The following is a 12,060-nucleotide window of genomic DNA, read 5'->3' as shown; positions in this document are numbered from 1 at the left end:
AATACTGATCGCTCTTCTTTAAAGCGGACCTAAACTCAAAATTTTTACTTTACTTAATATAGAGGGTAGACAGCCCTTTTTATATAGTAAAATATTTTTTTTTTTTTTTTTAAAAAAAAAAAAAAAAAAGGGTGCAGCACTTCCCTTTGCAATCAAGAGAGAAGTGAGCGCAGAGCCTCCCAGGATACCTAAGCTGCGCATGGTGAAAGGCTCTGTGGTGCTCCTACTGGACATGTGCAGAAGGAACCCTTTCTTTATTGGGAGAAAAAAGTTGCCGCTCGGGGGGAAAAGATCAGCATCTTTTCCCTTATCTACGTATCCCGATCCCATGTGCAGTACGAGATTAGGTGATGTGCAAAGAAGAACTCGGGTTAAGGCTGAAGAAGATGGCGGCACTGGGCAGAAGAATACTGGAACGCCGCTTTTTGCGTTTAGTTCCGCTCTAAGTGTGATAGAGTGGTAAAGATATCATTTCTGAAAGTGATGACATAATATTCTATCATTTTTGTTGCTTTTGTCAGTTGGTGACCTTAATTATATGGAGCAGTGTGAAGATCCATCTTTGGCACACCTGACAAAGTGATACATGGGGCCTAGAAAACAATGCAATTTGAACATCAACAGTGTTTTGAACAGGTAAACAGAACTTGTCAAGATGCAAATATGAAGTGCACTGAGCTGACTTGGATTTTGCAGCTCTCATCCTGGTTAAGGATCAGGAAAGCGACCCAGAAAATACACTTTAAAAAAGAAACATTGTCAGTGAAAGGCATGGCATGTCTGGCCTGACAGGTTACTTTTAATAAACTTGCTTAACCACTCACAGAATGCATTACTTGAAATTGACTTTCATCACTTAGATCTTCCCTCAGTCAGACTTCTGATTGTATTGGACAGCAACAGATAGATCCGGGAGCTAAAAGCTTGCAGGATAATATTCTGATGTTTTCCCTTCAGAATATCTCCAAAATTGCAGCTTTTGTGGAGATGTTCTTGGTTTGCAGTGGTTAGTAGCTACAAAAAGTGATCAATGGAAGGACAACTGGTGAACCAGCGATGGCAACATAGGCAGTTTTAGACAGCCATACGTAGCCATACAGAAGAGATACTGCAGCACAATTTGGTGAAAGAAACTTGCCCATTCTGATGGTAATATACAGTTATTACTTATACAAGTCATTTGAATCAAGATGCTACCGTTGGAGATTACTTTTATGATTACCTTTCTCTTCCTGTCGGAACAGAAGGGTCAGGCTGTGAAGTTATAGGTCCTCATTTATCACCCCCAGTATTTTTTAAGCTGGGTGGCAGGTTGTGGCCTCTGTATTGCAACCCAACTTTTCAGTAACCATCCACAAACAGCCAGTTGGTCACTGAAAAATGCCGGGTGGTGTGCCCGGCAAAAAGAGGCTGGGGAGAACACTGACCTGGCCGCACTTATTCCAGTACACTGCTTTCTAGACTGACAGCACTGCCTCCCTCATTGAAACCCTCCAACTGTGGTCTGCAGTGTCTGGGATTAGGTGCCACGCAAATCAAGAAGGAATTGTCTCAGTCTGGGGATTTAAAGGAAGTTTATGAGGCTTGTGTAAAACATGGTAAAAGATAAATATTTGTTAGTCCTGTTTAGAAGGAAAGCAAAGCAGGACTAGCTATATTGTAAAGGATTTTCAAGGTACCAAACCTAATTTATTTAAAAAAGCAAAATTTTTTTTACAAAATATTAAAACATCCTATTGAACAAATAAATTTGCACATTGATTTTATGATTTTATCATGGTCTATCATATAGATAAATAGCTTTTTTTAAACAATGTCTTCTGATGCTTTTAACACGGATGAGTCATCAAAAGGAGTGCATAATGATTATGGTTGTTACCATCACTGAAAAGGACAGGAATTATCACTTTACCCAAACTCTATGTGTTTCACAGATCTGGTCTGCTTCATCAGGAGTTAGATGTCAATCACTTTTCAAATAAACAATACTATTGACAAAAATCAGGATAGCCATACAAATAGTTTTGCTGGTATAAATCCTCATAAGGATTCCAAAACAACCAAATATGATTGTTTAAAGTATTTAGGGCAAAGTTCCAGGTAGTTAGGACAAATTTTCTTGACTTTTGATAAGCCCAAGTTCAACCAAGCAGCTTCCAAGAAGGTAGATTCAAAAAGATTTCCATGCATATAAAGTACTGCTTCCTTACAGAGCAGTCAAATACTTTAAACAACCATATATATCCTCCAAGTTTTGGAATTCTTATGAAGATTTATACCAACCAGCAAAACTATTTGTATTGCTATCCTGGTTTTGGTCAACAATGGTATTGTACTTTTGAAAAGTGGGTGATATCTAACTCCTGATGCAGCAGACCAGATCTGCGAAACGTGTAGAGTTTATTTAAAGTAATAATTCCTGTCCTTTTCAGTGATGGTAACAATCATAATCATTATGCACTCCTCTTGGTGACTCATCCTTGTTAAAAGCATCAGAAGACATTGTTTGAACAAAGCAATTTATCTATATGATTGATTTTATATTATCATGGTCTATGTGCAAATTTATACGTTTAATAGGATTTTTAAATTTTTTTGTAATTAATAGTTTTCTCCTTACAATTTAGGTAGTCCTGCTTTGCTTTCCTTCTAAACTGGACTAACAAATATTTACCCTTTACTAATTAGTTTGGGGTGTGGTACCTTTGATTGAATTTGATATACAAGTGGGTTACAAAATCTTTTGTCATTCTGTAAAACATGGTGACTCCATTTGGTACTTTTTCACTGTCATACAAGATGTATAATTTTTAAAATTTACCACTGGGCTGAAAGTGAGAATTTTAAAATTTGTCTAAATTTTTGCATTAAGTGAAATTCCTTCTTTTATATGGCCTGGTCTGTAAAGCAGGTCAACATGGAGTTTAAAATGCCTTTAGCAAAAAGACAAAAAAGAAAGAGGCTAGTATTGTTTTCAAACATTAATTATATACTGATATATGATTGTTTCATACATAATTATATCATATCAGCAGTCCTGTTACAATTTCACAGGATTGAAATATTCGTGCTAGACAGAGAATTCCTAACATGTTCAAAGAATACAACCGTTTTGGTCTGGCTTGACCCAACACGTTTCACCAAGATTGGCTTCTTCAGGGGTAGTTTGCTAATCTAATATTCATAAAAGGTGGCTGTAGCCCTCACTACAAAGAGTGAAAGAACCTTCCATTTCAGGTTATTAAAATGCCTTTAGCTTTTCTGTGTCCAGAAGCAGTTTATCTGCAAATGTACAGTCTGAGCTGGGATGGCCAATGGTGAATATGGTAACATGTATCCTAGCAATGTCTGTGTAGACGTTGACCCCTCTAGATTATGTGTTAAAGCCAACATGAACCCTGAACTGATCCAAGCCAGGTATGCAATCTGTTTAGCCCTGTATATTTTTATATACAACAAACAAATGTTCATTATTAAAAGAAAACCTACTAAATGAAAACCCAAGACTGTGACTGCTGAAATGTGTGGGCACCTGTAGGGAAAGCAGTTTAAAGTCTATCTGGGCAAAAAAAATATACAGTTAGCATTGGAATTCCAAGCAGTGTTACCTGTCCTAATTCACCTATGCAGGACTATAGAACACCTTACCTTGTTATAGAGATTTAATGAAAGAGGAAGATGTTCTGTGATTCACCAAGAAGAGCTGGGCAGGACTGATTTGGATTTTAAAGCAGGAAAGTCATCAGCAATAAAAAAAAATAAATAAAATAAAATAATCCAGGATCCTGCTGGTGGAGTTTGAGGTATTTGTACAAAGACAAATGTACATGTGTGTATTTCTTTATATGTTATGGAATGGTCTGCCCTAAAATAACACATCAGACTAGGCAGCTGTGCATGGCCCATGAGTTGCCACTGTGTAGCATGAATCATGAACACATATGGAGCACTGGTCTGAATGATAATGAAGTATAACAGCAAAAGACACCAAAAATAAACATATCCCCTTATTACTTAAAGTTTATTTAAAATGCTTGCATAAATAATAATAAAAAAAAATACCTAAGTCAGTAATACTAATATATCAGTCTTTGATATAAGTGTGCGTTGAGGTTCCACATCAATTCTGGGCCAAAGTAGTCACAGCAGTTAATATTATATACTGCACGAAATTACATCAAAGAACTCCATTGCCCATAGTAACCAAAATTCCAAATAATACATACAATACAATGCCTGCACACAAGACTTTGTAAACCTGCAGGGAGATCATTTTTCAATTTCCAGTGCATAAACAAATATCTGGTGACTTTTCTAGAGAAGTACAGAAGCTGTCCTTGGATATCAAAGCTCATGAACAACATTTTGAAAAATATTGCAGCTTATCAGTCCTTAGATGCGGTGGCTGCATTAGTTTTATTTTCAGGTTAAGTAATATTTTAAGCAAATACAGAAATACCTGATGACCCTGGCAGAATGAAAGAAAACTTACCTCCTGAGAGCTAAGGAGGAAACACAACCCACTTTATTTTCCTTCTAAACTTGTAATCCCCCCTCCCATGTAATGGAGATGTTAAGTGAAAGACAAATTAGTAGAGCTGTCCAGTGACATCTTCCTCCATAAAAACAGCGAATGAGTGTAGCCACCATAGAGGCAACACAAAGGGCTTTATTTATAAAACCAGGGAGTCTGACATTCAATTAAACATTCCCATGTTGCAATCAATTACATATGCACCTAAGATTTCCACATGGGAAAGCCTGATAGAATGTCTGATTACCTTTTTTTATAAATAGAGCCCAAAGTGTGTTATTTGTAGGTTGGCCATGTAAAAATAAGGAAAGCAAAGCCTGAAAAAAGGGGCCTAATGCAGCCACCACATCTAGGGTCAGGAAAGCTACAATATATTCCAGTTTGGAGGTTAAGATTCACTTTTAGTTAAATGATTATTGGATTGTAGCTATAAAAAAATGAGTTTTAGGTTATTATAAATGTGTACAAGATCACAATCAAAACACTCTTCAAAGCCTTCTTGCTCCTATGTACTGTAATGTAATATCTTTGCCGGTGTCATTAGAAGTTAGCAGAAATCTCTTTAGGCTGAAGTTGGTCTTTAACTGTGGTCATATTCAACAAAATGACAGGCAGTAACTACAAAAAGTTTCCCGTTGAGCCATGCGGCTGCTGTTTAATGCGGTCGGCTGCATGCCCTAGCTGCAAGTGCCTAACTATCCCAAGCTTATGTTAGGGGTGACCCCTTACCCTAAAATGCAAGCGCTTACCTGTCCCCAACTTATTCTAGGGTAAGCCGTTACCTTAGAACAAATGGGAATACAGCTCTTTACCCCTAGGGTAAGCTAAGGCCACACCGGCACTCAATCGCATGCCTCAGACAATATTCTATGCTACATAATTGTGCTTTAAGTGCTTGGTTATAATTAGGAACTAGTTGACCAGGAATGAGTATTATTAACCCATGAGATTCCGGTTTAAGCAAAGTTTGCAAAGACGATTGCCACTCTTTATCACAAACTCCCTCTCAATGCTCACTTTGTACACAGCTACATAGAAGGTTCAGTGCACTTGGCTCTGTCAGCAGTCCTTCTGACAGTATGATAAGCTTGTAGAAGAGTTATTCACACATACTGGAGGCTCTGCCCACTGGCATCATCAACCCTGTAACTGCCGTGCAGCAGGAAATCTTCTAATAGGTAGAGCCTGGAACAAATGCAATGCATGCAACTAATGTAAGACATTAACAGGGTGGGAGAGGGCACTGCGTCCTTGGATAGGCCTCCTGCGGTGCACTAGGTGTCTGAATCCTCCTCCTCTTCTTCCTCTTCCTCCATCTCCTCATCCTTATAATTCAGTGCATCCAGCTGCAGCTGAGTTTGATTGATCACAGTTTCGTCATCCACATTCTTAGCATCCTGCAGGGTAACAAAGAAATGAAATGGTCAGTCACTGGCTGGTGCCAAAAATAAACACATTTTATTTTGGGGTTCAAGATTTGGAAAACTAGTGCATACTACCTAAAATCCAGATATTTCCTACAGGTTGAAATGCCAGAGAGAAATATGGAATCTAAAATTAACTTGTTTATTTAATTATCCATAAAAAATTATTATTATTAGTACTGTTCTGTCTTCCATAGTGCTTATTTTCCAAATGCACCCAGGTCAATTTCTGGGGAAGTCAATTAACCTAACTGCATGTTTTTGAAGGTGTGGGGGGGAGGAACCGGAGTGCCCAGAGGAAACCTTGAGGAGAAACTGAAAACGCCATTTAGTGTCCTGGTCGAGATTTGCACTTGGAACCCCAGAACTGAAAGGAGAAGCGCTAATCTCCATGTTTTTACAGGGACAGGCACCAGCAGTCATCCTGATCTTCCGGGTCAAGACAAACACATGCTGGGCAGGGGTTGAGAATTCATTGGCTTGGGTTGGGATAAAATGAGGACAGAATGAATCCTAGAGACAGCACCAACCAAGCCAATGATTGCTGCTTTTATACTTTCATTCTATCAGGTTTCCTTAGCTGTTGCAATCAGCTCTTTGTGAATAAATAAAATGCATTTGGATTGATCAGATTTCTCCAAAATAAGAATTAGGATTGCTAAAGTAATGACATCAATGGCAAATATACAATCCCTTGAGATGACAACTAACATTTCTGGGAATATATATACAAATCATTTATTAGGAAGTCTGAAACCTATTCTACTCAACAAGCAAGTTTAGTGTTCCCAATAAAAATGAAATGTCAGCATGTCTTACTAGCATATGATTGTGAAAAAAAGATCAGAATAAGGTTCAGACGTCTGAAATCCTTAGCATGGTGGCGAGTGTTTAAGGGAAGATCATTTGATACATAAACTCACATTTGTAGAAACTGAAAGTATTGTAAAGTTTAAGCATTGTTTTCAGCAGAACTTGGCAGTTTCATTTGAAGTTACAATGCAGTTCCCCATTTTTAAACCACTTTGAACCTTAAAGAAGAATCAGTGGCCATCAATCATCAATCTTTAAGGAGTGATTTTAAAACTCAAATTTTTACTTTACATAAAAGGGTAGACAACCATTATTTATAAAGTAAAAATGTAATTGATTTTTGAAAAAGTTGCAGCTGCGGCCATCCAAGACTGAATGGGAGAGCTTCCTAGGATACCTACGTCTTGCATCTCATGCATGCACAGAAGGGCCATTTATTCCAGGGGGAAAAGATGCCGCCCTATCGCATGCGCAGTGAGATTGGGTCCGTTTTTTCCCCCCTTTACAGCAGTGCGAGATAGGGTGACATAGCAAGAAGACAGAAGATGGCAGCACCCCGACAACAAAGATTTCCAGAACGGTGTGGGACTGGATCGAGGAAATGTCCAGCTCCATCGAGGGATCTGCGGTATTAAAGTAAGTGTGTGTGTTTTTTGTTTTTTTTTTTTAACTTTAGTTCCACTGAGAGAATATGGAAATTGTCATTTCTGACCTGGTTCTATAATATAGTTTGCCTGGTTAGTGTTTTGATCCTTGGCATTTTTTTACTTTCTGAATAACTGACCTGGAATAAGGATGCAGCTCAGCTGTTCAGCTCACTGACACACAGTTATCTGCATGCTTGGTATAGGTATGGCTGAGATTACAGTCACCAAAATATCAGCTTTACACCCATCAATCAGTATTCTGATAGATAAGCAAAGGCTGCTTACATCTCAACGTGCTATGTCTGCTTTAAAATATCCCAAACCAAGCTAAACTGGCCTTTCAGTCTATTATCATGTGGTATTTTATCATGTGTTTTGTGCATTTCAGCATCCTTTAAAGCACAAGTAAAAAAAAAAAAAAAAACCTTAAATCTGCAGATCCCTCAAAACCTCCGGAGCTTTCCTGGATCAGGTTTCGCGCCACCCTTTAATCTGCCTTCGTTCAAGAGCAGAGAAAGCTCCAAGTGCGGCCATATTTTTTTTTGATCTTCCGGCTTTTGCCTACTTCACCTCACCTGGCATTGCACAGGCGCGAGGTCATGTGATGTAGCCTGCTGTAAATGGGGGGGAAGAGTGAAGATCTCACTGCACTTGCAATTTTTTTTACTTCATTGAGGAAAAAGCTCTGCGCTTCCAATCCTTCTTTACCTCGCCAAAACAAAAGGCAAAGCCCCTCCAGGGCACAGAGCCTCCTGGGATACATGCTTCACGAATACCAGAAGGCTTCAGGCTACTGCTTCTGTAAATGCCTGAGATCTGACATGCGCAGGAGGGGATCTTCAGTTATTGAAAAAAGAAAGGTGCTGATCTCACGCGTAAATAAAGCAGCATACATCACCCAATCTCAAGGCAGGGGGCACAAGAAGAAAAAAAAAACAGCCCGGCACTTTATGCCAAAATGAAGCATGAAACCAGGACAACATGGAATATATATATATATATATATGGAAGCTCCAGAGATTTCTGCGAAAGTAAAGGTAAGTGACTTTTTTATTTTCACTTTAGTTCTGTTTAATGTAGCAGCACTGGAAGTCAATGAACTGAATGCTAGGAGAAATTTGCCAAAAGAAATGAAAGTGTTATATAGTTGACTATATTGAGTTTTGAAGATCGGCCATTGAGAACAGATTGCAGTCTAAAGCTGGATACTTTCAATCTCCCGGGTTGGGGTTATGTTTGGTTGCAGCGTTCAATGTTAGCTGCACCAAATCAGAAACTCACCGCCTGGGGCTGGTCTTCAATGTGATCCTGGTCTTCTCCGGCATTTATCATAGACTGAAGAGCCAGCTCCTCAACCTGAAAGATGAACAGTCACATTACACTCAGCCAACAAACAGCAGTATTTATATAGCGCCAACATATTAAGCAGCGCTGTACAATAAATAGGGGTTGCAAATGACAGACAGGTACAGAGAGTGGCACAGGAGGAAGAGAGGACCCTGCCCCGAAGTGCTTACAATCTAAATTCATGTTACTACAAATAAATGAAGCAAATAGTCATAGTCAGGAATAGTCATAGAGTGACAAGAGAAACCAGGCAATGGAGGAGATATCAGGAAAGGGGTGACAAGTGCATGGGGGGGAGAAGATGAATAAAATGAATGCAGAAACAGGAGCAGTTCTAGAAATCTAAAAGTAATGAACAGGAAAGATCAGCAGAAATGCAATGAAATGATTGAAGTTCCTTAAGCTATATACACACATCAGATCATTGTCATTTTAGACAAATAGTTTTGCTCATCTTGGGTGAAGATCTGTTCAATGGTCCCCTGACATTGATCATCAATCAGCCACAACAGAAAGATGACCGATTGATCAGGTACAGAAATTCCACAGGAGTGCACAGTGGGGTGCAGCTCTGCCTCCCTTCTCTATAGAGCAGAGCAGTGCTGAATGTACAGTGCTCATTCATTTATCTGTTACTGGAAATGATCATAAAGGATGGTAACAATCATCTGATGTCTGTATGGGGCCCCCATTCTCCATGTTACTTGTCTATTCTGTATTCTACCATTTCAAAATGTTTTGTAGTCTGCATTGCTGGATTTCTGATTGCACTCGGCATGTACTATGTGTGTAATGTGTGTATGGATCCCCTCCCACTCATGTATAGATTGTGACAACACTGCTCCTCCAGACATGGTACTTGTGTAAACGTTGTCACTATAGGACAGGAAGGTCTGGTAAGCTGATTTATATATACTAAGAATAAATCAAATATGAAGGGTGAAATCTCTTCATTTTAGCACAGACTGCCCTGCTTTGTTATTATGAACAATCCCATACATTTCCCTCCCCCTGCTGCCCTCTGACCTTTAACCTGTTGAGCTGCTCATGCAGGGCCGCTTTGATCTTCAGCAGAGTCTCCTCCTCCTTCTTCAGCTCCTGCAGACGACTCAGCATCGTGCTCTGTGCACCGGATCACCGCCTCGGCCGCCTCATTCCCCAGGAACCGACCCCTGCACTCTCCCTACACCTGTCACGACTACTCAGCCGTCATCTCTCCGCGCGGAATCCCGTGATGTAAATATTGAGCGTCAACAGCTGACGGCTCAGCCGCCATGTTTACTGCTGGCGCTGGTTTATAACGTGCCATATAAGGGTATGTTTGGCCTGTGGATTGAGAGAAGCGCCACCTACTGGTTGCATATATTAACACCTGCATCTATACCCAAGCAAACTGCATGCTTTTAATTCAAATAATAAAACAAAAATCAATTTTTTTTTGTTCCGAGTCTTTATAACTTTTTTTTTTCTTACAGGCTTCTTGGATTAGTAATTAACAGCATATCATCTACCCAACAGTGGCTTCACAGCACTGACCACCTCTTCTAGACTGGAAAGGATACACTTTCATCAGTGAACTTGGGTGATCCAGCAAACTTGGAATAGATCTGATCTAGGATTGAAAACATTTGCTATCAAATAGCAAATACCTTTTTAAAAAAATAATTGCCAGGTTTGCTGGATCACCCATGTTCACTGATGAAAGTGTATCCTCTCCAGCCTCAGAGAGCTTTAATAAATAAGGCTCATATTGTAAGAGGGGCATTCTTTCCACTGACCCCTAGTGCATGGGTGGGGCACTTTTTTATATGGCCCCTAATGTGAGGGGGTATTCCTTCCACCCCCTCATTATATAACAGGGTCTTAGGGTATGTACATTCATATGATCACTGCCCCTGAAAACAATCATTCCTATTTCAGAAGAATGAACAAGTGTTGTACACACAGCACCATACTATTCTATGGGGAGGAGAGGGGGAAGGCGAACAGGCAGCACCCTGCTGTGCTCTCCTCTAAAGACGTATACAATGACCTTCATCAATCTGTCATGGCAAATTGATGAATGACTTCATGTCACATGTGTCACATTTTCTCTTAAGACAACTATCTGATGTGTGTACACTGCCTTAGTCTTAATTACATCTAAATTAGAACTTACTGATCACACAATGTCTTATAAATTATATTCATTTTAAGGGTTCCCTACAACTAAAGGATGATTTCAAGGGTTCCTCAATGTAAAAAAAATTTAGAATACTGAACCATATTTATGGTAATGTTTTTCCCATCACATTTTGACTGAGAAATTCACCTCCTTTACAATCCATGGTAATTGATGTATTTGGTAAACATATAATTGTGCAGCAGATCTTATCCCCAAGCTGTGCAATGATATAATGGTGATTTACAAAACCACTGAAAAACCCTGTAACATTTCAGAATTGGGGAGTTTCTACTAAGACTGCTTGAAACAGAGTTGAAACTTTTCTGGTTGATGTGAGGAAGTCATATCCCCCCTCCAGTTGTGTGATACCTCTCCCACCTCCTAGATTGTAAGCTCTTCGGGGCAGGGTCCTTTTCTCTTCCTGTGTCATTGTTTGTATCTGTCTGTCATTTGCAACCCCTATTTAATGTACAGCACTACGTAATATGTTGGAGCTATATAAATCCTGTTTAATAATAATAATAATTTAGCGTCAGAGGTCTTCGGGTTTGAACTGTACCTGGTGGAAGAAAGAACTCCCTTTTTTCTATGTAGAGTGAAGATTGGACATTCTGTATTACAAATACTGATTTGTGTTTTATTGAATGACCTGGTTCATGTGAATATTTACCCCAATAACATTTTTTTGTTTTATTTCATATCAGCTAGTAACAGATGGCTCAGATCTGCTTTGGGATCGAACGACCCGTAACTGCTCCTGTAAGCTGGAACCTTGCCATCCGCTGGGTCACTCACCACAGGGATGGTTCATATATAACCAATGTCTGACAGCCACCCAATTCATTTTCTATGGAGCTTTTACAGTCAGAAGCCATTTGTAGGCTCTTCTCCGAGAAAGCTGTTCATTGGCACGAGGAAGCTATAACCACATCGCAGCCTCATGGTCAGTGTGAACATAAACATTAGAGCTGTATTTGTTATCACACATTATTTATATAGCACCATCATATTACACAGCGCTGTACAAAGTCCATAGTCATTTGTCCCTCAAAGGGGCTCACAATCTAATGTCCCTACCTTAGTCATATGTCTTTAATACAGTCTAAGGGCAATTTTTTTTGGGGGGAGACA

At 39.4% G+C, this 12,060-nt stretch overlaps 1 protein-coding gene across 1 annotated transcript; it reads right to left on the bottom strand.

Annotated features, from left to right (window-relative positions):
• Positions 1–4,002: 4,002 nt before the first annotated feature.
• SNAPC5 (small nuclear RNA activating complex polypeptide 5) lies at positions 4,003–9,997 on the bottom strand. Its single transcript, XM_072402609.1, has 3 exons — positions 9,792–9,997; positions 8,700–8,774; positions 4,003–5,931 (listed from the first exon to the last, which is right to left on the bottom strand). The coding sequence occupies exons 1-3, from the start codon at positions 9,879–9,881 to the stop codon at positions 5,809–5,811; spliced, it is 288 nt and encodes a 95-aa protein (XP_072258710.1). The 5' UTR covers positions 9,882–9,997; the 3' UTR covers positions 4,003–5,808.
• Between the last annotated feature and the right edge of the window lie 2,063 nt (positions 9,998–12,060).

This window comes from Pyxicephalus adspersus, chromosome 2 (genome assembly GCF_032062135.1).
Source record: "Pyxicephalus adspersus chromosome 2, UCB_Pads_2.0, whole genome shotgun sequence".
In the NCBI taxonomy this organism is placed as follows: domain Eukaryota; kingdom Metazoa; phylum Chordata; class Amphibia; order Anura; family Pyxicephalidae; genus Pyxicephalus; species Pyxicephalus adspersus.
Note: the sequence above shows the minus strand (reverse complement) of the source record. Positions and strands in the feature narration are given on the sequence as shown.

Coding starts and splice junctions, on each gene's coding strand:
- SNAPC5 (XM_072402609.1), bottom strand. CDS start 9,881: ATGCTGAGTCGTCTGCAGGAGCTGAAGAAGGAGGAGGAGACTCTGCTG. Junction 8,775..9,791: donor AGCAGCTCAACAGGTTAAAG/GTCAGAGGGCAG, acceptor TTCATCTTTCAG/GTTGAGGAGCTGGCTCTTCA. Junction 5,932..8,699: donor TTGAAGACCAGCCCCAGGCG/GTGAGTTTCTGA, acceptor GTTACCCTGCAG/GATGCTAAGAATGTGGATGA.